Raw genomic sequence first — 27,457 nt, forward strand, 5'->3', positions numbered from 1 at the left:
CCTCTGTTGTTTTATAAATATAAGATCTGAAATAGAGTCATAAAAAGTGATGTCAGTATCAGTAGCCAAGAAAAACTGGGTGTCAGGGCGCATTGTAAACATTGGCTCTGTGAACAACTGCACTTGGAGGTTTTTGCAGAGTCACGCTATAAAATGAATAAAGATCAGGCAGTGGACAAAGAGCTGCAGGTGGAGGTCACTGACAATATGTTAAAAACTACACAAATAAAATGAATACATCAGTGGAGGACACTTCGGTATTTAGAAAGAGAGATGTTTGTGTCTCAGTGCTAATGCTAATGCAAATTTTGAGGTGTAATTGATATTGTAACAAAGAAGAAGTATTTTACATATATGATTTTATTTGAATACAGTTTATTTTATGTTTTTTGATTTTAATAGAAGTGACTGTTAGCTTTGGGACACAGCCTTACGACACACAATATTATGGTCCCTCACTTTAAACACTGAAGAATTATTGTTTACATTTGGTGAAACAGGGTCATTTAATGTGACATACCGATCTACAGATGAACCAGAACCAACTGCACCAACTGAAATGGACCATTATTTAGCACGTTGTACCCAATGATACTTGGTCACTGCAGCTTTAAATACTTTTAATTTGATAGCGTGACTTCCATTGTCCTTGTCCAACACTGACTATAATGCAGTATTTGTATAACAGGTAATATGATTATAGTTACATTTTAGTCTGTCCAAAACGGTGATGAATAATGATGGATGCTGATGCCAGGATTTCAGATAGTTTTGAGACACACAGAGCTTGAAATTTTAAATAAATTAGCAAATAGTTACCCTACATTTCCGTTGTCGCTCAAGTAATGGGCAAGTGATTTGTTAAAAAATATTTATATCAAATTTTTCTGACAGCTTCGTTTATGGTTTTATCATAGGCTAATTCATGCACTCTGAGCAGCTTTATATTGCATTGCAGAGGTAACTAAAGTTATCTACACCTCACTGTGATTGGTTGAATCCACTTGTCAATCACTCAGAGCATGACAGAGACTGACCAATAGGATGAGTGTGTAGGGAAAAGTGCACAGAGCAGCATTAAATTGGGGAAAAATTATCACATAAGAAAATATCACCAAAATAGCGTATCAGCAGGCCCGTCGACAGAAATATCAGGGCCGTGGGCAAGAAATCTCACATGGGCCCCCCTCATAAATTAATGAAGGTCCAATTATGGGCCCCGGGACAAGAGACCCCTTTATCCCCCCTGTCCACTCCCCTGCATGTCAGATCACAATTAGATTTTTATTGTCTTATCATCCAACCGTATCTCAAGTGTTAAATAAATAAATTGCTATGGGCCCTATATGTACTGACAATCACATTAGTTGTTAAAATAGACAAACTTTTTTTTTTTTTAAGTAGCCTATGACCTGAAGGCCATCATCTCCTCAGTGTTGGGGGTTTGTAACCTTAGTCGCTATTAGCATCACCTCCCCTTATAGCCCAGTTTTGTTTATTAGCATGTGAGGTAAAATCCTGTGTGCATTTACGACCACTAACCTCTTTTAATGCTAGGAAGTAAGAGCAAAAATGCTAATCCTATGAACAAAAGAGCTATTCTTTAATTTGTCCACCCCAACAACAAGTTACAGATTAGCATAAGTGGTAGATTAATTAGCTTTCAGACGGAAATGCCACGGAAATGTCACTGTATAACACATGTGACGGGACATTTGCAAGGATATTTGATTCGATTTGAGATAAATGCATTCGCTAATTAGCCTATCTTGCGTGAAATGCTAGTAGCCAAGTGACATTACGCTAGCACACACTTTGCTAATGGAGCAGAGATCAACAGTTCATGAAAAGAATGCAATTAATAGAGTTTGCATCTTTGAACGAAAGGAAAAAAAAAATTTAAAAGCCACATTACTTCAAATTTGTTCCTGTCTGACTTAATTTGCCACTAATTAAACCATTGTTTTGCCATTGCTTCTGTTTACTTCTCCATGTTACACTGAATGAAATCTTTATTTTTGTACTTCACTTATGGTGAGTGCCAAACCTGTCTGAAACACAATAATGCATTATGACAGTGCCAGTGTTAAAGGATGAAAAACCCAGTGGAGGGCTTTAATTGTAGGCTTTATGTAGAGATAAGAGGCATGGGCTACTTTGTAAACCCTTTAAAAGTGCACTATGGAACGTTTCTGGTGGAGGGTCCCTAATTGCTGGCTTGGAATTTTGCACAGTATGGCATTAAGACAAGCAGCAGACACAAACCAGCACAGGCGGCAGGTCAGATCTAGTTTTATAGCAGATATAGTTGAGATATGAGGCTGACACTCCTCACAGCAGGAGCACATGATGGTCAAGGCATTAAACACATCTAATTCAATATTTTCAAGAAGAACGAGTTTAATGCCAGGCAAATAGTAACATCTCTCCATGGAAATGTCTCCATGGAAACCCCATCAGAAAAGTGACATAGTGCATCTTCATGATCAATGCTGCGTGTACTTTGCCAAACTACTGCTGCTTATGTCTTGACTTGAAAGTATATGTCTAAACCAGCAAACCTGTATTCACCCGAGTTTGTGGCGTAACGTGATAACCGAAGCACAATGGTTGTTTTATTTTTTCAAACTGTTGATGATGTCATATGTCTATGTATATGTTGCTTTTTGACAGATGTGATTTGAAGAACAGTATTTTGAAATTATCCTGGAATGTAAATTATCAGATGAATATAAATTATAAATAAAGATTTTGAAATTTCAACAGTTTCTTTTTATTTATTTCTATAGCCTACCACACTGGTTACAACAAAATGAAAAAAAGAGAAATAGAGTCTTGGGCGTCATCGGTAAGTAACAAATTAGAAACGTAAATGTACTGTACTGTATTAGAAGTATATGTACTTCAGCACATTTTAAAGTGAATACTTTTCACTCATGTTTTAAGTATATTTCTTTATGGTTTCAGATCTGTTGAAATGGCGTGATGTTTAGCACATTCATAATTTAAGTTAGCATCCCAACTTTGAGCAAACAAAATATACAAATCACTACAATTCAGTACTTTTACCGAAGTAGATATTTTGTTAATGTGATACTTTTACTGGAGTAATTGTTTTGCTCTTGTATCTGTACTTTTACATACAGAATGAAGTACTTCATATGCCACTGTTGAGCACAGCTTGAAAAAAGATGTCAAAACATCTGGCTCATTTTGAGAGAATGACAGAATTTGGTTAAATTGACTAAAATGACTAATACCAAATGGACAGTAGCTGTATTCACGTGGGTCACAGAACACCACCCTGCACATTTACTTCCCAACAGAAGACACACACCACAAACTCACCATATTATTTTTGATGTCTTCTTGTCTCTGTACTTACAACAACTGTGTAGTCTGGTTCTGAATACTTTGTTTATTTTTGCCTCCTGGGAAAATGCTGAACTTTGGCCATTTTTGTTTATTTCATGTAAGACTTGGAACAAACATCAAGAAACTGTTTTTATCTAAACTCACCATGTCTGTGCTGGACCAGTATGCAACACAAATGAAAAATGAGCCTCTATGGACACTCATTAACCAAAACAATATCAGAAAAATAAACAAAAAAGTCATGTAACAAATCGCTACTGGTCACTACAGTAACAATAAACAATACATATAGTTTAGTATATAACATCTGAAGTCTCCATCGCATTGAAAGGCTATACTGAAAACTCCAGAAGGTTTGATCAAACTACTGCGGCAACAGTAGCTCAGTTGGTTGAGTGTTTGTTCACTGATCCGAAGGCTGGCAGGTCGATATAAACATCATTGGTAGAGCGGTCAGATTCATGGACCCACAGGTCGATGGTGCAACTTCAGCTCCCACAAATGAATACTGTTGTTCTGACTTGGGCAAGACACTTAACCCTCTTCACCCTCAGTGTCTGTGTACCCTAATGTTTGAATGTGTGCATGAATGGGTAAGTGGTTCCTTGATGTAAAGTGCTTTGAGAGCCTGGAATGTGGAAAAATATAAAAATGTAACCACCACCACCGCAAAGCAATCCCATACTCTTTATAGGCCCAGTCATTTCAAAGATATTAACCATAAATCAAGTTAAAACAGATGAGATGCGTATTCTGTGATGGAGGGCAAGTATGACAACAGCTTCTGAATCAAGCCTTAGTACCACAGCTCTCATACCCAGCTCCCCACATGTACCAGAGTGATTATGCGTTAACGGAAATTAAAACACTGCGGAGTCCTCAGATGTTGTTTTAAGCTGATTATTGACACATACTCATAGACTCCACTGTTGCATAATTACTCACCACACTGAACACTGATGAGCCATGTCAACAACACTTATGCCAACTATGCCAGTCAGCAACAACAAGCAGCAGTAGTGGTGCTAGTACAAGTAGTAGTAGTGCAACAGTAGTAGTGGTAGTAGAAGGAGTAATAGTGACAACAGTAGTGGTGGTAGAAGTAGAAGTAGTAGTAGTGCAACAGTAGTAGTGGTAGTAGAAGTAGTAGTAGTGCAACAGTAGTAGTGGTAGTAGTAGGAGTAGCAGTGCAACAGTAGTGGTGGTAGAAGTAGAAGTAGTAGTAGTGCAACAGTAGTAGTGGTAGTAGAAGTAGTAGTAGTGCAACAGTAGTAGTGGTAGTAGTAGGAGTAGCAGTGCAACAGTAGTGGTGGTAGAAGTAGAAGTAGTAGTAGCTGTAGTGGTGGTAATAGAAGTAGACGTAGTAGTACACAGTAGTGGTGGTAGTAAAAGTAGTAGTAGTACAACAGTAGTGGTGGTAGTAAAAGTAGTAGTAGTACAACAGTAGTGGTGGTAGTAAAAGTAGTAGTAGTGCAACAGTAGTGGTGGTAGAAGTAGGAGTAGTGCAACAGTAGTGGTGGTAGTAGTAGGAGTAATAGTAACAACAGTAGTGATGGTAGAAGTAGACGTAGTAGTACACAGTAGTGGTGGTAGTAAAAGTAGTAGTAGTACAACAGTAGTGGTGGTAGTAAAAGTAGTAGTAGTACAACAGTAGTGGTGGTAGTAGTAGGAGTAATAGTAACAACAGTAATGGTGGTAGAAGTAGAAGTAGTAGTAGCTGTAGTGGTGGTAATAGAAGTAGAAGTAGTAGTACAACAGTAGTGGTGGTAGTAAAAGTAGTAGTAGCACAACAGTAGTGGTGGTAGTAAAAGTAGTAGTAGCACAACAGTAGTGGTGGTAGAAAAAGTAGTAGTAGTACAACAGTAGTGGTGGTAGTAAAAGTAGTAGTAGCACAACAGTAGTGGTGGTAGTAGTAGGAGTAATAGTAACAACAGTAGTAATGGTAGAAGTAGAAGTAGTAGTAGTAGCTGTAGTGGTGGTAGTAGTAGGAGTGAAAGTAACAATAGGGTGGTGGTAGAAGTAGTAGTAGCTGTAGTGTTGGTAGTAGAAGTAGAAGTAGTAGAAGTAGTAGTAGTAGTAGTACAACAGTAGTGGTGGTAGAAGTAGAAGTAATAACAACAGTAGTCATGGTAGAAGTAGGAGTAGTAACAACAGTAGTAGTAGTAGCAGAAGTAATACCAAGAGTAGTGGTGATGGTAGAAGTAGTAATTGTACAACAGTAGCTGCAAGACTCAATGTCAGTCGTCTCCAGGTCTACTGTAAAGAACCTTGGAGTCTTGACCAAGAGCTCTGATTCACAGTATATACAAATCCTGTAAAAGCAAAGTAAAACTTTTAGCCTTTTATCCATACATTTGTGACATCCAGGCTAAACCGCTGTAATTCTCTGGGAGCGGTGCTAGTCCTAAAAGCTCTATAAAAAAAACAAAAAAACTTTCCACTGATTCAAAGTGCAGCAACATTCACAGAGTCCCTTCACTGTCTTACTGTTGAGCTTATAACTACATTGAAGTGACACAGTAGTATCTGAACTTTCTCTTTCTTTCTTTATTTTTATTGATACAGGGGAACCCAATGAGAGCACTGGGTGTTTTTCATGGGCTCCCTGTTCAAAAACACAACACAAACACAACAAATAAGTATATAAGTCCATATAAAACTTTAAAAACAGATGCGGGTGTGTGTATAAAAGTTTGTTGCCAGATTATTAAATTGCAATTGTGGCACCAAAGTATCCAATTTATCTTGACCTTGAAATATGTTCCAGTTTTGTGCAGCTGAGCAACTAAAAGCCTCTTCTCCGTCTCAGTTCTGATGCAGCTGGACCTTAGCCTTATGCATTCATGTGATCTGGTATTAAATGTTCACATATACAGTGCTGTTCTCTTCTTATAGACAGTGATGCCCAACTCACTTTTCCATCGAGAGCACAGGGATGGGCTTCAAATGCTGTAATGAAACGAAGGGCCAAATGAAAGTGTGGAACTAATGGTTTCAAAGCAGAGGCCAAAGCCTGCATGTATGTCTCTGCTCTGGACTATTGTTCTAGAGAGTTTCTACAAGCACAGTAGGAGGTAGAGCGTTTTCTCACAAGCTCCTGTGTTATGGAAGAAACCTAGAGTGTTCCACATGTGGCAAAGTGAAATATATTTCTACGGAGACAAGCAGATGACAACCAATATACCGCTGTGAGCTTTAAGTCATGTTATAATGCTGTTACCTCACCAAAAACAGATCTGGAATTGTGTTTTGTTTCATTCACACATGTTTTAGTAACACTTAACTATTAGTCTGTCTACATCTCCAAAGCTCAAAATGCTCTGTTTCACTTTGTGATGTCATGAAGTGGTAGTTTTAACAGCTATGTTTTACTTTTAGTTCAGTAGAAATTGGCAATTCTAGGTCTGAAATTATACAACTGATTGTAGTGAAGGTGTATGGAATTTAAAACACAGTAGAGCACTTCCTGTATTACCACATGACATCACAAGGTGGAACAAGGTGTTTTCAGTTTGAGAGAAGAACTCAGCCTAAGTTTTCAGGGTTTGTGTGTTAAACATGTGTGAATGAAACAAAACACAACTCTTGGTCCGTTTGTGATGAGAGAGAGATAATAATGCATGTTTTTCCAGAATTAATTCATTTTAAACTGTTTGCAGTCATCTAATTTATTCCTTTCTTTCCAAATGCATTTCTAGCATTATAATTATTCACAGTGATGAGATTATAAGCACTTTTCGCAACTCAGAGTTTTTCCGTCACATTAATGCTAATAACAACCAGCATTCTGACTTCCTGGTTTGTGGAAATAAACATACTGTACTTTATAATTAGATGCTGACAGCTTGCAGCGATCTCATTTTTATCCTAAACTGCTTATATAATATATCTGTACAGGGGCAAAAAATGGTACAGCCCCTTTAAGACAAAATGTTTCATGACGCACCTTTGAAGAGTAATTTGGGAGCCATCTTAAGCCCCGCATTAAAATGATTAGCGGGTTATTCGAGGATACAGCTAAACCTACGCCAATTAATCTTGTTTTTGTCTCCTGTCAGAAACTAGAACATGATTTTTCCCTTCGTTACATTACTGGCGCTTCAGTCGCCTACATTCGCTGTAATCAAATACCAGAGATTCTATAAATGGGCTCTCTGTCACCGCTGACGTGGGCAGATAAATTATTTAAAATACACTGGCATGAGATTAACATGGTGGATTATTTTTCAACCAAATCCCAAATTTCTGGCAGCCAAATGTAACCTTTTCTTTATCAGCTCATAATCTCGTACAGTCAAACATATTCTGGTATTTAGAGTTGACCAGGGATTACGTCTGGTTCACCAATCAAGATTTCTGTTTTTTGAGCGGATTAAGTAGAAATATGAACAGAAGGGAACATCGCAAAAACCGCAAGACTCATCCCAAAATGTCAACAGAATGTTCAAAATGATTCTAGACTGGAATCAACTGGAGGCAAATGAAGTATATATACATAACACTTAAATATGACCAATATTTAACTGATCTAATTGATAATAATTTTTGGTATTTCGGCAATAACCTAACCTGGATAGAAAGTTTGTAAATTTGCTTTGTATTTTCTGGCCTCCAAATTGTATTTTAATTATAACTTTTAACTGTTCACAACTTTTTGAGATCAGAGTGGAGTTTTGACATCATGGCAATTCTAACAACAACAACAACGCTTTTAATTAGATACAGACGGTACATAGCTGTCTTATTTCAAACCCTATATCTGTAATGGAGCAACACAAATTTCCACAAAAACATGAGAAAAATCATGTACGGGGTCTTTAATTAAATGTGGAACAATCTTTCTATACATATTTATTTTGCACATAGCACTCAACAGTGTCAGACATGTAAATCCTCTGGCATTTTTCTCTGAGTGTTGACAGCCTGTCTTCTCACATTACAACACACGTGTGAGTGTGTGTCCTGAGGTCATGTGCAGTGTGCCTCACCTCCTCACAGTGTGACCACAGTTATGTAAGCTGCAGTCTGCTTCTGTGGCTCGTCTGCAGTACACAGCACATGTATCTCTGGCTGTACAGTGGCTGAGGGGCTTAAAGAAAGAAAGAGTCCTGAATCGACTCCCGGGTCTTTCTGTATGGAGTGTGTCTGAGTCCTCATCTGGCTCCGTATCCAATACAAGGTCCTCCTGGTTACGTACAAGTCCTTCCATAACCTGGCCCCTCCTTCTCTCTCACTGACCTCCTCCATCCTCTGTCCCACCTGCCACCTCAGATCAGCCGACACTAACCTCCTCACTCCCCTCATCAGGACAAAGCACCGAACCTTGGGGGAGAGAGCCTTCGCTGCTGCCGTCCCCGCCTTCAGGAACTGACTCCCACAACCCATCAGGAGCTCGGACTCATTGCAGCACTTCAAATCACTACTAAAAAGTCACCTGTTCAATCTGGCATTACCCCCATGATTTCCACTGTCGTCTTCATCTACTGTTTCCTCATCGTATATAAAGTGTCTTAAAGTGTCCAAAAAGCGCTGTTTTAGTGTAGTGTTGTTGTTGTTGTTGTAATTTGCTTTGTTGTTGTTGTTGTCATTGTTGTTATGATTGTTGTTGTTGTCGTTGTTGTCATTGTTATTGTCATTGTCGTTGTGGTCTTTGCTGTCATTGTTGTCGTTGTTGTCTTTGTTGTCATTGTTGTTGTTGTCTTTGCTGTCATTGTTGTTGTAGTTGTTGTCGTTGTTATTGTCATTATTGTTGTGATCTTTGCTGTCATTGTTGTAGTTGCTGTCTTTGCTGTCTTTGCTGTCATTGTTGTCTTTGTTGTCATTGTTGTAGTTGTTGTCTTTTTGTTGTAGTTGTTGTCATTGTTGTTGTCATTGTTGTAGATGTTGTCATTGTTGTAGATGTTGTCATTGTTGTAGATGTTGTCATTGTTGTAGTTGTTGTTGCCGTTGTCATCGTTGTATTCGTTGTTTTCATCGTTGCCGTTGCAGTCGTTGTCATCGTTGTTGTTGTCGTTGCCATTGCCATTGTCCTTGTCATCGTTGTCATCATTGTCGTCGTTGCCGTTGTAGTTGTCGTCGTTGTAAACCCTGTATTGAGTGCACGTGTGTGATTGTGGCAGAGGCAGTGGACACAGGCAGCAGCTGTACTCTGATTAAGTGAATGGGTTTCACACATATGGGCCCCGCTGCCTATAATCTATTCAGACTCATGGATTATGCTATTAATCAACTCCCTTTATCTGTAAATGTAGTACACAGCAATACTACACACACATATTCAAGTACTTACACTACTACTGTTCAAATACTGGAGAATGGTGGGGTTGTGTGTATGGTCCTGTATATTTCAGGATTATGCATCAAGTAAATACTATAAGAAGTTTGAAGTGTGAATATTTGTACTGTTATATAACTTGTGGATGGCAGATGAGATCCTTAATGGCTGATCAGTGATAGGCCACACATCTCTACACAGCTATAAAAAGGCTAGAGTGTTTTAAAAAGACATATTGTGCTTCTATCTGCTATACAGCTATAATCTGAGACAGCCCTGGATCACTGTGTTATAATTTGCTCATTTTAAATCGCAATATTCTTCTAAAATGACTTAATAAAAAAACAAGTCCACTGATTTCTACGTTAGAAAACTGCAGTGCAGAGTGGGAGCTGATGTTGGAGTAAACATCTTCACAATAAAGAATCGTCACCTCAGATGAACAGCTGCAGATCACACTAGCAAGCAGCGGATTTTTTTTCATTTGTACCAAAACTACGCAATGCTCCTGAATCTCATGCGTATTACTGATTAAATACAACTTTGAGAGGGTAATTGAGAAGAGGAACCGACTATAACATGGTTAAATGTTGATTTGGTAGAATAGGTCTGCTTTAAACTAAATGTTTTTGAAGGAGGGTGAAATCTGTGAAGTATCAGCTTTATTTTTTACAATTATTCTATATGTTTTGCAGCTGTAAAACCCCTCACCACACACTTTATACTCTTTTCTCACACAGGCATTAACATTTTCTCACATTTCTCTCTTGTTTAAACTCTCTCAAAGTTCAAACCTTCGTAGGTCCTTTGTCGGTGCAGAACGTTTCATCGACATTGTGGGTTTTGTCGGGGAGAAAACTTGCAAACATACAGCACTTCAGAGTCACACTGCGATCGAATATTTATGTAAATTTGTCTGAACACATTCTGTACTGTACAGGAGACACGGCACAGAGGAGACTGATGGACAATGATCTACAGTCCCTCAGCCAATCAGGACGCAGAACACAATGCACGTTCATACACTGTAAAAAAGCATGGAAAATTGCACTAAAAAATCTGCGAAACAGCAAGACCGCAAAAGGTGAACTGTGATATAAAAGGGACCACTGTAAATGTATCTACTGCCATGGAGAAAAGCAGTTGGCACCACTACGCTAAGATAACGGTAAGAAAGTGTGCCTTTAAATGTAATATTCTGATTATATAAATGTATGAAGAAAGACAATTGTTTGAATACAGTGAATTTATAAATGTCTTAATTGCTATGAATAAAATATGATTTTACTGTACATCTGTTTGACTGTCTCTGTATGTAGTTGTATTAATCCTCAGGCTTTGACCCATCCTTTACTGTGCATGTTTTAGATTGACGAGGATCACAAAGACACATGGAGAACATTCAAAAGGTCACCTTATAAATCTTGGGACTATAACTGTAAACAGATGCCCCAGTCCAGACAACCCGTTTCCTTCAGGAGCAGCTGACATCTCTTCATCACATTCTCAGCCAATCATTATTCAGCTGTCCTCATTTTAAGTGTCCAAGGCACATGGTTTGGACCAGTGACACTGAAAGTCCATATTCTGATTTGTTTTTAGAGAGGGAATTTCTCAAGACAAAGATATTCAAGAACATTTATCAAACACAATAGAGAAACATTTTTTCATATTTTTCACCTCAATGGAAAGATCTATCCCGGCCCTAATCACAGGATTTCACATCACGTGTAACGTAGGATCTTCTGTGAGAGTGAAGTCAGGGTAAAAGAGGCAGTGGTGGAACAAAGTAAAAGTAGTAAAGTACTGTACTTAAGTATGAATTTTTGATATCTGTACTTTACTTAAGTAAATTTTAAAGTGGATACTTTTACTTCACTTTGAGAACAGTATCTGTACTTTCTAATCCACTATATTTTAGAACATGACTTGAAAGTAAACGTTTTATTATTGTCTGAGACCTGCTGAAAAGACTGAGTGTTTATTTTTAACACATTTGTACTTTGAGCAAACAAAAATATTTTAACAAAATTTTACAAAATTCAGCACAAATCTTTATCAGAATCACAACATTTGAAGCTTTATAAGACCTCAAAATCTGCATGAAATACTTTTAATTTTTACTCTTTAAGTACATTTTTAAACAGGCACTTTAATACTTTTACTTAAGTAGATTTTTTCATGTGATACTTTTAGTTTTACTTGAGTATTTTTCTGTGCTGGTATCTGTACTTTTACTACAGTAACAAAATTGAGTACTTCTTCCACCGCTGATAATGGATCATTAAGGATTACGTTTTTATATTATTCTAAATCGTATTTGTAGCACATTGACCTCATTTAAACCCATCATATTTTGTGTCTGGATCAGTCTAATCTGTGCTGGTTATTTTGTCTCTGCAGTGACGTTGTGCCCTTGAGCATTTGGCTGCACTGGTCTGGGGTTTTATGGATATTAATACTTTAGCTGTACTGTAGATTACACAGTGAGTTAGATTCTCCTGAGCATGGATCCAAATCAGATATGTGCAGGCAAAACACAGGAAAAACGGATCGTCTACAACAGCCAATCAGATGAGTCGTTACAGTTTTAGCCCCGCCTCTTCTCAAATGCCAATATAAATGTTTGTGTGACCAAATTCCAGGTTTTATGAAGGAGTTTAAGCTTTTCTGTTAACAGCGTGTTGACAGGAGAAATTATGGAATGTTGCCTCACCACAGTGACATAACAAACCTAAAAATAAAACTACAAATCTGGACTAATATTTATTATACTTTATTGCCATGGCGACGTCAAACTAAGCACTAAAGGGAAGTGGCTGGAAGGTTCAGTCATATTTAAGTAGACATGTTATGCTTTTCTATTCATGAAACTAATAATATGTGTAGACAGGGCAGCAGTCACCCCAGACGCTTCCTCGAGCTCCTCCGGTGGGACCCCAAGATATTCCCAAGCCAAGCGAGAAACATCGTCCCTCCCACGTGTCCTAAGGGCCTCCTCCCTGTGGGACATGTCTAGAACACCTCCCCAGGTAGGTGGGACAACATGTAGGACTTGCAAGTACAGTATACAGTTGTGGGCGGAGATAGGGGGTAGGTGAAAATGGGAATTTTCTGTGCACTCAAGTCTCAATCTAAATACTTTGAGTAAACTAATGATACTACCGATAATACTGTTATAACATTAAAAGCTCAACGAGTGTGGTAGTTTTGCACTTTTGTGGGTTATTTTACAGTCACTTCAGTATAGTGGGATGAGAGTATAGGGGCAGTATTATTTGCATATTCTCATGGACATAATCCACAGAAAGAACATCCAAAGGCAGCGAGTGTTCTCACTCAAGCAAGAGGCAGGTCTGACTTTCAAAGAATAAGGCTATGGGGACATCTGCTGGACACAAAAGGGATAGATAAATGTGCAGCACACACACACACACATAAACATGTGAAGGCTATTTCTGCTCTTTTTTTTTTATCAAATCTACAAGTTTAATTTTTCTTCTTTTGTGTCACTCTTTTGATTCATTTTGATTTATAAAATCAACTATCAAGCAGCTTTTGTGCCTGCTACGATACTGTCACATATGAAATACTATTTAACTACTGGCTCCAATAGAAATGTAACTTATTTTTCAAACCATTAGCGTCCATATAAACACGCCATAAAGAAGCAAAGACAAAAATATAAACTTTTGAATAGGCAAAATGTGAATAAAGAGGTTTTGTCTGTGTTTGGACAGAAGAGTAACAAAGACATGACATAAACACGAAACACTTAGTTAGGTTTATTAAGTCTTCTCTATTGATTAAACTTTAGATTTTTATGTACAAACCTCTGTTTCATACCTTGACAGTTTTGCTGCACTCTGCAAAACGAAAAACCATCTCATGGACTTGGACAAGGCTAAGGTCATATAGGCGGAGAGAGCATCAACGAGTGTCACTTTTGGATCAGGGGGCCATCGAGATCCATAAACGCGCCCCCCACATTGTGAATCAGGATAAAGGGGCTTTCACTCTGTCACACCAAAGACGGTTCTGAAAAAAACGTCCTGCAAATCTGTTTAAATCAGCTGAGCACACACATCACCACAACACAGAGGAGGACTGTAACGCAGTGCAAGTAATTAGTACTGTAACCTAAGTATATTTTACTGTGGATACTTTTTACTTTTATTTCACTACATTTGAGAGCAGTATCTGTACTTTCTACAAACCACCAAGATGGTTTGTGCTCAGAATTTTGTGCTACTGCCCTCCTCTGCAAAAAAAAGTACTCTTTTAGTCTTAAAGTACATTTGTAAGGGGGTACTTTTTCATGTGATACTTTTATCTTTACTTGAGTAATCTTGTTTGTACTTCATTCACTGCTGCTGCATCATGTAACACTTTTGAGGAAAGTGGATCCCAAAGTAAGAATCTAAAGTATGAAACATCCTTACAAATACACACAAGTGTGTGTGACTTGAGGTTGTGGGCTGGACCATGTGGAGGCGGGAACTAGTTTAAGTTCTTTTTGTTTCAGTGTTTTTGTGTATTTTGTGTTCAGTATTTTTGTGTTTTTATAGTTTTATTTTAAACACTGTTGTTAAAGAGACAGAGGGCCTCATTGAGCAGTTAAATGGACACTTTGTTAAAGTTAAAATCTAACTGGCATCTATGGAATGATTAGTATTTACCTGGAGAGAGTCTAAAAGAAGAGTGTAATCCATCAGGGGAACGTCAGTGTAGCCCTGGTGCACGTGAGGGTTTCCTTAGTTTTGTTTATTTCTGTTGCTTTTGATTAAGTTGAGCACAGTTCAATTTTGTAAATATGTATTATATTTTGCCACGTTTGACCAGAGAGAATCTGAATACATTTTGTTGGATGAGATTTTTTTTTCTCAGTCCGCCTCCTGCTTCATACCACATCAGCTGGCTTTATGTCTTTTATTGTAGTGAAGCACTGGTTTGCGATCTGTTTAGAGACAGAGAGCAGGTGAAACTGCTCATTGTAGCTAATCTTATCTGTGATAGAAATAAATCTTGTATCTCCTTGAATTACAGAAAATAAACTCTTCATGCAACCTTCTTTCTGTACAAGATTATGGAGATATAATATACATGCAGATTTCAACCTCTACTTTGAAACCTTTAGATACGTTTTCACTCAGCCCTTCATTTCATAACAGATGAAGAAAAAGTAGGTTGGCCATCACTATCTGTCACAAGAGAAAAACACTGTAAAATGTATGGTTATTCAATCTGTCAATAGACATCAATCTGCCCATCACTTGGTTATGCCGCTCCATGTATGTTTTCCCTGCAGCGTCTTTCACCCTGCAGTTATGTCCTGGATTGTCTCAGGGGCCTCTTTGCACAGCTACACCTTGGGTCTTGTCTGGTGTGGTAGATCTGGGCCTCTATCGCTCTGGTGCTCAAGGCCTGCTCCAGGATGAGCCTCTGTCCTTCAGTCCAGCTTTCTCAACCCATTGGTAGGATTTCTTGATATCAGCCACTTCAGTTATGTTCCAGTGGTACATCCCGGGAAGGGGCTTGACCTTCGATGACGGTTCCTCCTGCACCTCTTCCTCTGCACTCTACTGTCTGAGACGTTCACTGAGCACGTCATCTATTGTGGCCTTGTCCTTGATGTATTTATGGACCTTGGATGTTTCATCCTGGACAGAGGCTTTCATCCTCACTAGTCCTCTGTCTCCTTCCTTACGGCTCACGTACAGCCTCAGGGTGCTGGATTTGGGATGGAACACGTCATGCATGGTCAGGAGCTATAGCTGACTCCTTAGGATTTGCCTTTCTTGTGGGAGGCATTTGGCTGTGGCTGCTTTCCTTGTTTCCTCTTCAAGGTTGCTATTTGATTGTGGGATACTAAGGTACTTGTATCTGTACTGTACTCAATGTCTGAGGACAGTTAATCACTTGCTGCGCTACAAGAATCAAGTCATAATTTTATAAGAATAAAGTTGTACCCAAAAAAGTCGACATTTAATGATTTAGAGCTGGACACCAAATCAAAATGAACCCAGACTCAAAAGGCTGGCACTTGGATGAGTTAAGGCTAACATAAAAGCCCATTAAGGATATCAAACTTTGTAATACTAACATTTTACACCTCCCATAAGTTTGTAAGTTATTAGACAGATCTGCACCGCGGTTTAGCTGCACCTCTACACTCGTGCGCATCAGTCACAAACTGCTGAGTGAAGTAGGCTACATGTTCTCCCCGTGGAGTGACTGGACTCCTCCCTGAAAAAAAGCTGCAAAGCGTGGCACCCCCTGGGGCTCATAGGGCAGGACACAGGCTGTGCTCCAGCTGCAGACAGGTGGAGTCTCAGGGCACACCCATACTCCGCTCTGCTTCGCTTCTAAACATGGGCACTGTTCAAAGATGTGTTCATTGTGGACAACTTCAGCCCCTCATTATGGGCCTGTGGAGCCGTGTGCATTGGGCAGCCCCGGTGTTACGCACCGATTATAATGTAGCCAAAGTTCAATACCACATACTGTCCTCGCTGTTTCCCAGTACAGGCTCTGGAGCACTGCGCACACCCTGTATCTGTGGATGTTCCAGGTGCACTACGTGCAAACTCTCCAACACCTGCCAGTGTCCTGCCCAGGAGTGCTCAGCTACACGCAAAGGCGCATGGGGCTCATTTTTGGAGAAATGGTTCAATAGTTGTTAATGTTTAAAAGGCCAGCAGTAGAAAGTTCTACTGTCGTACGCTGGTTTTCATTTCACCTTTTAACTCAAATAACAAATTTATTCTGGTCAAATTGTTACATTAATGTCAAAATGTTACGATTTCTTGTAGTACCCACATACATACATACATACATACATACATACATACATACATACATATATATATATATATATATATATATATATATATATATATATATATATATATATATATATATATATATATATATATATATATATATATATATACATACACACACACACACACACACACCCCCACACACACCCCCACACACCCACACACACACACACACACACACACACACACAGTTATACAGACAACTGGTCCCGGGCTGGTCTGGGCTGCTGTGTGTTTATTGTGTGTTTATAGTTCCTCTTACCTGACCATCGCTGGTTGGACTCGAACCGACGTTCGGGCCGGTGGAATCTTCAGATTCAGATATTTATATCTTATTTAACTATGTTCTTCAATGTACCAATAGAAGTCAGTGCGATTTCAAAAGCTGCTGTATGCACAAAACAAGGCCTGAAATGACAGCTGCTGGCACTGTTCCCTCTAAACGCACTGCTGACACGGTCTCCGCGCACAGAAAATCTGTGCTGCGCACAAAAAAATCGAACCGGAATTGAAAATAAACACACAACAATTCATTCTGCGCTATTTTTCAGTATTTGTCAGTGAGTGTGACCGGGGACGAGCTGCTCCAGACAATTATGTGATTCACAGACGTATTTGCGCAGCTTATCCACGTCATTGACAGGCTCCTCATGCGCCGCTACCAGAGTTTTAGCCGATGTGGCCGATGTGGACTGAAGACTCGCTAATGATGCTAAGTGTTTATCCCCTTAACGTTCCGACGGCCCGCCCTCGGGCAAAGATCCGCGCGTAAAATTACGCACGCGTAATTGCTTAATTTTACGCACTGTTTTGCAGCAGTTTTGCGTTTTAAACATGACGAAACGGACAAAAGAAAGGAAGTACGCGACCGAGGACACTGTGGCTGTTTGTACAAGTTAAACTATTACATTTGCAAACTCAGTAAATGTAACATTCATTCATTGACTTGTGTTTGGTCATGTTTAGGCCAATTGAAGGTGCTGTTATTTTTTCTTCTATATATTTTTGATTGTTATCTCTGTAGTTTGAAGAACTCAAGGGCCTTTGTTTTATTGGGTTTGTGGTCTGATGTTATATTTATTTATAAGGGACTAGGTCATAGATTGTCTCTGAACTCTGATAAAGGGGATTTTAATATAAGATCTCATAATGGCCTACGTCTAAAATATGGCTGCACCAGAACAGAAATGGAAAATAAGCTTTTGGTTATTTTGCTTCTGACCCTAACCCCAAAAATGTGTACATTGTCCCTGTTAAATAAACTAGTATGTCAGACATTATGCAAATATATTTCATTAAGTCATGCCAAATAGAAGGTAGGTCTGTCTGTAAGGTCCTGTAAGAAGGCGTAGTGTTTAATATTCAGTCTCGTCTTGAGAGCTTAAAGGTGCTATATTACACAGAACTGACTCCTGTGAGGTTTAACCCATGTTATAATGCTGTCGCCTCATCAAAAATATACCTGGAGTTATTAGTTTGTATACATCCCCAAAGTTCAAAATGCTCTGTTCCACCTGGTGATGTCATGAAGTGGTAGTTTTCAAGTTAACAGCTCCTTTTGCCTTCAGTTCAGTAGAGACTGGAAATTATCTATATGATTCTAGTGAACTCCAGGTCTGTCAGTGATGAGGAAACAACATTATAATATACATCAGAAAATAGTGTAATAAAATGCTCCACACACACATTTATACAGATGTGAATAATGCACAGGCCATATAAAAACAGTGGTGACACCAGCACCTCTCACTTCGGCCTATATTGACCTGTAAATAAATCCCGTCTCAACTCAACCCTTTTCTTAAGTGGCTCTTTAACAAACAAATCTGTGTCCAATCACTGATCAAACAGGGCTGACTCCCCTGGGACCGCTCCATGGATCACGTTTCCTGTCTCTCTGTATTAAAACAACACATTTATCTTTTGTTGTTATTGTGATTTTAGGGAACACAAGTGACAACACATTTTGATTTGATTTGTGAATTATGTTTTTAAGATTCATCATTTGTAACACGTCCAGCGTCTGAGAGAAGACTGGAATCTGCTGAACTAAAACAAGAACCTCATGCATTTGTAGAGGTCTCAACATTAGGGTTAATGTTCTGTTTTATAAATAGGCAGAGGTATTTTGGATGCAGGACATAGTAAAAGAAAAATTCAATTCTGTCATGAAATGTTTTTGTTTTTTCTTTTTGTTATTTGTTTTTTATTATCATGTTATTTCATCTAAATAACTGCTGGAGAGTTGTTAATTGTGCCTATTCAAATTTTGATTTTGACTCACAATTTACCTGTTCATTTTATTTTTGATAGAACGTCTACTTAACTAAATGTTTTGTCATTTCAGACGTCAGATTTTAAACATTACATGCAGATCTGATTTCTTGAGTTATTGTAAACCCTGCAACCCTATAAACCCTGCATATTTACGCTCTGTTCCACCTTGTGATGTCATGTGGTAATACAGGAAGTGCTCCACACACCTTCATTAGAATCATGTGGATAATTTCAGCTGTGGAATTTCCAGTCTCTACTGAACTAAAGGTAAAATGTAGTTATTAACTTGAAAACTACCACTTCATGACATCACAAGGTGGAAAAGAGTGTTTTGAGTCTTGGAGATTTAGACAGACTAATAATAAAGAGTTATTCAAACGTGTGTGAATGAAACAGAACATAACATTATAATATGACATAGGACCTTTAAACTTTTGATTTGACTGAATAAAAAAGTGTAATGTGTAAACTAATGTGTAAAATGGTAAATAGTAAACGGTCAATTTTTATGTAGCGCTACATTCGCACACACATTTATACACCTGTGTTCACAGACAGTGGGGGTGAGGTTGGTTAAGTGTCTTGCCCAAGGACACAATGATAGCATTTATCTGTTAGAGCTGGAATTGCACCGCCAACCTGTGGGTCAGTGGATCAGACCACTCTACTAATGATGTTTATGTCTGCCAACCTTCAGATCATTGGACAAACTACCAACTGAGCTACTGTAGCTCCCATACTGGTCAAAAGACAAAAATTAAAGGCAAAAACAGGTTAAAGATTGAAAGTTGTTGTTGAGTTATTATTTAAAAATTCAAATGCAACACTTACTTTAAAAATCCATCAGACTGAATTAGTGGATTCCTGTTTTCTTTTCATTAGCACAGGTCTCTGCTCCATCTGTGCTCCTGTCCCCAGAGCTCCGGACCCCTCGGTGACCCTTGCACCTCCTATAGATATATGAACTGTTTTGATTTAGTGAATAAAAACTACATGTAAATAGATCATATATAACCCGTGGTGCCATGTAATAAAGTAAAAGTAGTAAAGTATCTGTACTTTGTGTAAGTACTTTTTAAAGAAAATTACCAGAGACAAAAACATACAAATAATAACAGCCAGAAAAAAATGGTTCATTCAGTTGTTTCTGTTTAACAAAATTCATCACAAATTTGTATCAAAATCGCTACATTTGAAGATTTATTAGATCTCAAAATTTGTGTGAAATACTTTTGCTTCTTACTCTTTAAGTTCATTTTTAAACAAGTACTTTAATACTTTTACTTAAACAGATTTTTTTCTTGTATTTTTGTTCTGGTATCTGTACTTTTACTTAAGTATCAAAATCAAGTACTTCTTCCACCACTGTATATATCTGACCTGCACAAAACGTAATGTTTCACTAACAAATTCTACTTCTATAGATTTCAAACTGTACATGTGGGCAACTGCTGTAATATTTTTCTGTTAGATGTGGATTTAAACGTGACGCTGCAAATAAACTTCGGCTCAGGCTGTGTTAAATGTGCCAGCGCGTGTATCCTCCAGTAGATGGCAGCATTGAGCCGCAGTTTATCAGCTCATTGTGCGCGTGAAGCTCAGGAGGGTTGCAGTCGTGACGCGCACAATTTGTAGCTCCTGTGGTTATCAGTGCTTATTAGAAATATACAATCTAAAAATGCAACCCGGTTTAAAAAAATAAATAAATAACATCGATTTGAAATAAACCATTAAAAGAGCATCTATTCCCTCGCTCACTGGCGAGATTTGATTTTGAGAAGAGTTACATTGCAACAGGCTCCAGATTTATGTGGGGAGAAAAACTTTCAATGCCACAATGAGAGCTGGGGTTGATTTAACGTGTCTGAAGCCGCAGTGCGTGACGCGTCCCGGAGCTGTCCTGGCGCGTGGTGCTGAAACCAGCGGCGCTGCTTTTCTACTTTTGCGCAGCATTTTATTAGACTTTAAACCAGACCAAAGACAGATCCTCAAATACAGAGTCACTTGAAGTGCCTAAACCAGAGCGGTTTCACTGGGGCGCTGAGGTAATTAGCATAAAAGATGTTCTGGAGAGCTGCGGGATTGTGCGTCATTGAGACAGCGCCAGAGCGGAGGGGGGAGGGGGACACCGGGGGGAATTAACAAACTGCGGAGTGAATTCCGTCCAAGGCCGACAAAAGCAGTCCTGCACGAGTCAAACGATGACTGGGCACAGACCAGAGCATTACAGGTAGCGGAGGACCGTGGCACAGCTCGGCACAGCTCGGCACGCGGACAGAGCGCAGCGCGGATGGAGCCTGCTCTACACTGAGCTGTGCGCTGCCCGGGACCAGCGCGTCACCTGAATGTGGAGACATGAGACAGGAGAGCGCAGGGGCAGAGGGGACACCGCCAGTCCCAGTCACGAGAGTGGGCTCGAGCCAGCAATGACTCACAGGGCGCGCGGAAAAGAAACGAGGTAAAGCAGTGGAACTTTTCACGAGAGAAAAGACTGAACTAATGAGCCACGCGCGCTCTTTCCTGTGAACTATCAACAGTTTGACCCTCGAGTAGCGCTTCCAGACAGAGGAAACGATGGAGCCGGAGGGCAACACCGAGACAGCGGCCACGAACCTGGCGCAGACCGCCGCCTCCAAACTGTCCCAGATGAGTGAGAGAACTAAACAGCTGGGCACGGTCATGCAGGACCCGGTGCGCCAGAAGCGCGTCATCCTGGTGATCGTGTGCATAGCGCTGCTTTTGGACAATATGCTGTACATGGTGATTGTGCCCATCATCCCGGATTACCTGGAGGACCTGCAGAAACAAGCAGCGCAAGGAGTGGTACGCACGAACTTCACAAACGGCACCGCGCCCAAAGTGACCAAGGAGAACTTTGACGTGCAGATCGGAGTTCTGTTCGCGTCCAAAGCCGTGGTACAGCTGATCGTCAACCCGCTGAGTGGCACTTTCATAGACCGGGTGGGCTATGACATCCCACTCTTCATCGGTCTCAACATTATGTTCCTGTCCACAGTCATCTTTGCCTTCGCGGAAAACTATGCCACACTGTTCCTCGCGCGCAGCATGCAGGGCCTGGGCTCGGCGTTCGCGGACACATCGGGCATCGCGCTCATCGCTGACAGGTACACGGAGGAGGCGGAGCGCAGCAAGGCGCTGGGGATCGCACTGGCCTTCATCTCCTTTGGGAGCCTCGTGGCACCCCCTTTTGGCGGGTTGCTCTATGAGTTTGCTGGGAAGCACGTGCCCTTCATAGTCCTCGCGGCCATGTGCCTGGGGGACGGTATCATGTGCCTGACGGTGCTCAAGCCCTTCTCCAACCGGGAGCGCGAGAACATGCCCGTGGGTACGCCCATCTACAAACTCATGGTTGACCCGTACATCGCGGTGGTGGCGGGCGCGCTCATCATATGCAACATCCCGCTGGCCTTCCTGGAGCCCACCATCGCCAACTGGATGGAGGAGACCATGCACTCGGAGCAGTGGCAGGTGGGCTTGACGTGGTTCCCCGCCTTCTTCCCGCACGTGCTGGGTGTGTTTTTGACGGTTAAACTCGCGGCTAAGTACCCCCACCTACAGTGGTTCTATGGGGCTATTGGCATGGTGTTCATTGGGGCGAGCTCGTGCACAATCCCCGCGTGTAAAACCTTTGGACAGCTCATGATCCCGTTGTGCGGAATCTGCTTTGGCATCGCCTTCGTGGACACGGCCCTGCTGCCCACTCTGGGCTTCCTGGTGGATGTGAGGCACGTGTCCGTGTACGGCAGCGTGTACGCCATCGCAGACATCTCGTACTGCGTGGCATACGCCATGGGGCCCATCGTGGCGGGAAAAATAGTGCATGACTTGGGGTTTATTCAGTTGAACTTAGGAATGGGCCTGGCTAACATGCTTTACGCACCGGCGCTGCTGCTACTCAAAAACGTGTCCAAAATGAAGCCGTCCTACTCCGAGAGAAACATGCTGTTGGAGGACGGCACCACGGGACTGTACGACACGATCAAGATGGAACAGCGGGAGAAGAAGAAGAAGGGCCTGTGCACCACAATAGACGAGAACGGCATCGAAACTTTCGCAAAGCGCTCCTTCTCAGAGGAGGAGTCCTCAGGCGGAGAGTACGCGTAAAGACGCACTGTTCCTCTATCCAAGTGCCAATGTAAACGTGTGTGCATCCCGTCCTCCCACTCGTCATTAGGGTTGTGTAATAACATCCATTATTTAGCGCGTCACGGGAGCGCCTCCTCTGGGTATTGTCACATAGAGTTAATTGCGAGATCGATGTCCATTAATTAACACTGTATTTATCACTGTGGATATGATATTCAGGGACTGTCTTAACTAAAGAGCGATTGTCATGTCAAGGCCTCGTGTTCGCTGTTTTCTTTTTGCTGCTAACTTAATATGCAATACTGTGTGTGACTGCGACGTGACTGACGTACTGTTTGTTTTGAATGATGTTCTGTGGAATGCATAGCCTCTGTATATGAGCTCCCTGTACATTCATGTATATCATGTATATAATTAAATGAACACAGTGGACACAACGCTCTTATGACCCGTCATTTGTGCCATCAACACATGTGTTTTAAACTTTACGCACAACAAAATGAAATCCTAATATTAATATGAGAAATACAAAAAATACTATAAACCATAATTGATACATTACACGAGGATTATTTTTTAGTCGGTCTAATCCCCACACCAAATTCGACTCCAGAGCGAACCTTTTACGCAAACGGCATAATTTGGTCCCTAACAGGCCACACACAAACCCAGTTATCATGTGTCACTCTTCATCTTCCCGGAACAAATTTGCAAATAGAGCGATTCAATCAGAAAGCGAGAGGAAAATACGCGGCATAAACAGAAGCCTAAACAATCTCCGCGGGAAAATTCAAAAATAATCCAGTCGCTCGCGCTCTCCAAAATGTCCTGGTGCCGATAATGGATCACGCACAGCGCTGATGGAAATAAAGTGGCGCGCGCGTGTCCGGTGCCAAACAAAGTTGTGGACGAATAGCAGGACTTCTGGGAGGAGGAGCCTGCGCGCCTGGAGAGCGAGGTACCACCAGCATTTCCACTCAGCAGACCAGGGACTGCGTGCTTTGTCTGATGGGGACGGAGCGGTGTGGCTGAGTGATGCGCGCAGTGGCACCGGAGCGAGCGCGTAAAAGTCACCGGCTGAGACGCACGAACTTGGATCAACATGGACACACCGTGACTGCGCTCCAGGACGAGGCGCGGGCTCCTTCTGATCGGTAAGACCATTTCTGATATGTGTATGTGAAATTATTACTATTTTCCAATTTCTGAAAATACCATATTGGCCTTGGTGATGTTTTAGCACGTGCCCTTTGCCCTCTGGCACTACATTACGCATCACTATATATTACAAAATATTTTGTATTCAATTTATTTCGCACGTCATGCGTAATTGTAATATTTAAAGATAACTGATTCACTACAATACTGCTATTCAGAAAAACTTACAGCTTTTTTCTCTACAATTTCGAGACACATATATTAAACTTAATCCAAAGAAACAACAATTCAGCTTGTCTTTTCGTCGATGCGTAAACAAACGTGTACAGCCAGTGTGGAGAGGGAGATCAGGTGCGTAATAGTGATTAATGGTCTGTGAATGTTATTGGTTTACACTAAACATTTATGTTACAAGAAACAGTGTTAATATTACTATCTTATGAAACTAGTTCATATAATTTCGGCAAATGGTAATAATAAATAATAATAATAATATTAATGGATTAAAATAATTACTTTTATGTGGTGTGGTATTATAAGTTTGAGGGTTTATGGTCAATGCAATGTTGATCTTAAAGAATACCTAATACTTGGGTAGTTCGTATTGATAGTGGATGTTTATTTTGCCTCTATAATTGATTTGAATACATTTTCCATAAACAAATACATGTGTGTTGATTTATACATTTTTGGTAGAATCTACAGTGTGACCTGACCCTCCTCCATCATGCCGGTCCTGGAGACAGAGAGCTCCAAAGACAAAGGAGGCGACAATGTGAGTGGATATTTTACATATTCAAGACATCTATTAGATGGTCCTATTGTTTTATATTGTTCAAATACTCAATGAACAATTTGTTAAATCCCCCTGTCACTCACTAAGACCATGACAGATCCTGACCAATCAGAGGAGTCTGTGGGGAAAAGTGTTTGTGTTTGAGCAGCTGGGGATCTCTACCAGAGGCCTGGGAGCTTGAGGGTTCTACAGTATCATTGCTGTTCCTGTACTACACTTTTCTGGACTGAGATGTCTGATGTTTTTCCTGTGATCTGCTGTAGCCACTCCTCCAGTTTGGGGGTCACTGCCCCGAGTGCTCCGATGACCACGGGCATCACTGATTCCTTCACCTTCCAGGCCTTCTCCAGCTCTTCTCTGAACCCCTGGTATTTCTCTAGTTTGGAATCATTTGAAATGTCCGATAGGATCTTGGCTTGATCATTCTCCACTACCTTTGGAGGAGTTTCCCACCTTGACCTTGGGGTCTCCAGTCCGTACTCTGCACAGATGTTTCTGTACACTATGCCCGTTACTTGGTTATGCCGCTCCATGTATGTTTTCCCTGCAGCGTCTTTCACCCTGCAGTTATGTGCTGGATTGTCTCAGGGCCTCTTTGCACAGCTACACCTTGGGTCTTGTCTAGTGTGGTAGATCTGGGCCTCTATCGCTCTGGTGCTCAAGGCCTGCTCCAGGATGAGCCTCTGTCCTTCAGTCCAGCTTTCTCAACCCATTAGTAGGATTTCTTGATATCAGCCACAGTTATGTTCCGGTGGTGCATCCCGGGCTTGTCCTCCCATGTTGGTTCCTCCAGCACCTCTTCCTCTGCAGTCCACTGTCTGATCTTTTGGCTTTCTAGTCACAGTAGACATCAAATCAATAAATAAAACATAACACAACTACACATTTGTTTTTAGTGAAGGAGCAACTTTTTAAAGGGGCTATGTTATTTCTTCATCAAAATCACACCTGGACTTTTGTTTTGTTTGATTCACACATGTTAAACACACACTTCCTGCATGTGTTCTTCTCTCAAGCAGAAAGTGCTCTGTTCCACCTTGTGATGTCAGCTGGTAATGTAGGAAGAGCTCCACTCCATGCAGCTTCAGTAGAATCATTTGGATAATTTCAAACCTGGAATTGCCAATGTCTCCTGAACTAAAAATAAAAGGTAGTTGTTAACATGACATCACAAGGTGGAACAGAGCATTTTAAGCTTTGGAAATGTAGACAGACTAATAAACCAGGATTACTCAAACATGTGTGAATGAAACAAAACACAACTCCAGGTCTGTTTTTGAGGAGGAAACAGCATTATAGCATAGCTTAAAGCTCATAAGAATACATTTAATTTAGTATATTAGTTTTTTTTACATTGAAAAAGTAGTTATTTAATAAAACAACCATTATCGCCTCAGCTTTGAGCAAGAGAGATCTGGCTGCAGACCTCCACCCAGAGGACCCCGCAGAAAGACCCTCACATGACTTACCTCTGTCCACAAGTCCCTAAAGTAAACACAGCAGTCATGCTAACAGACCATCAAAGCCTGCGGTTTCCTTACTACTTTCAAATTTACAAAAATGATAATGTTTTAGACTAAAGACAAGCCCAAACCCTTTTCCTAATCTTAACCATTATAGATTAGAGAAGTATTGGGAATTACACTATTTGAAATGCTAATATAAGTGCAAACCAATTTAAATTAGCTTTATCACCTTCAATAACATTTAAAGGGCCCATATTATCCTATTTTCTGTCATAATGTTGTTTCCTCATCACAAACATACGTGGAGCTGTGTTTTGTTTAATTCACACATTTAAGACAAAAACCCTGCATATTTAACCTGAGTTCTTCTCTCAAACAGAAAACACTCTGTTCCACCTTGTGATGTCATGTGGCTCCACCGTGTTTTTAAACTCCACACACTTCCACTTGATTCATATGGATAATTTAAACCCTGGATTATTCAAACATGTGTGAATGAAAGAAAGCACAACACCAGACATGTTCTAACATGGCTAAACGCTCATACAAGTCAATTTTGTGTAATATAGGACCTTTTAATAGTAAACTATGGCAACGATTTATATAAAGTGCAATTAAATAGCTTATAAAGAGTAAATTAATGAAAAAGGACATGCAGGTGGAGGTGCATCCTGGTGGAGTTCTGTGGGGTAGGGTCCTCTGGGTGGAGCACTACAGTCAGTCTCTTGTTTTAACCCACGTGTGATGCATATTTATTGTGTATTTTCCGCTAGGCCCTTCCTAAGCTGCCGATTCCAGAGCTGACAGACACTCTACACCTTTACCTCCGCTGTGTGAAGCACCTGCTCACAGACGAACAGTTCAACAAGACACAGACCATAGTCCAACAGTTCAGCGCCCCCGGAGGAGTGGGGGAGCTACTGCAGCAAAAACTCAAGGAGAGAAGGGACAAGACCGACAACTGGGTAAATATAAAACTTACAAATAATTTATGCGGCAACTTAGCGCCAAATCAAAGTTGAATTAATGCTAGTTTCTTTATTGTTATTTTTACACTTTAATTTTGTTGTCTATTCTGGTGTTGGAAAAGATATTGCAGGTTTATGTGTGATGTCACTTCCGGGACCATCAGCTGATTGAAAACAAAGATGTTACAATTTAC

The 27,457-nt window shown here is 40.5% G+C and overlaps 2 protein-coding genes across 2 annotated transcripts in view; both read left to right on the forward strand.

Moving 5' to 3' along the window:
- Nucleotides 1–21,055: 21,055 nt before the first annotated feature.
- Nucleotides 21,056–23,257, forward strand: slc18a3a (solute carrier family 18 member 3a). The gene has a single exon (XM_033979834.2). It carries the CDS (start codon nt 21,343–21,345, stop codon nt 22,891–22,893), a length of 1,551 nt encoding a protein of 516 aa, XP_033835725.1. The 5' UTR covers nt 21,056–21,342; the 3' UTR covers nt 22,894–23,257.
- Nucleotides 23,258–23,869: 612 nt separating this feature from the next.
- chata (choline O-acetyltransferase a) overlaps nt 23,870–27,457 on the forward strand; it is a 28,207-nt gene continuing 24,619 nt past the window's right edge. Inside the window, exons 1-3 of the mRNA XM_033980122.2 lie at nt 23,870–24,029; nt 24,739–24,808; nt 27,069–27,260. Coding sequence (XP_033836013.1) covers nt 24,761–24,808; nt 27,069–27,260 — 240 coding nt within the window. The 5' untranslated portion in view covers nt 23,870–24,029; nt 24,739–24,760. The remainder of the gene's footprint in view (nt 24,030–24,738; nt 24,809–27,068; nt 27,261–27,457) is intronic.

This window comes from Periophthalmus magnuspinnatus, chromosome 15 (assembly GCF_009829125.3).
Source record: "Periophthalmus magnuspinnatus isolate fPerMag1 chromosome 15, fPerMag1.2.pri, whole genome shotgun sequence".
Lineage (NCBI taxonomy): Eukaryota > Metazoa > Chordata > Actinopteri > Gobiiformes > Gobiidae > Periophthalmus > Periophthalmus magnuspinnatus.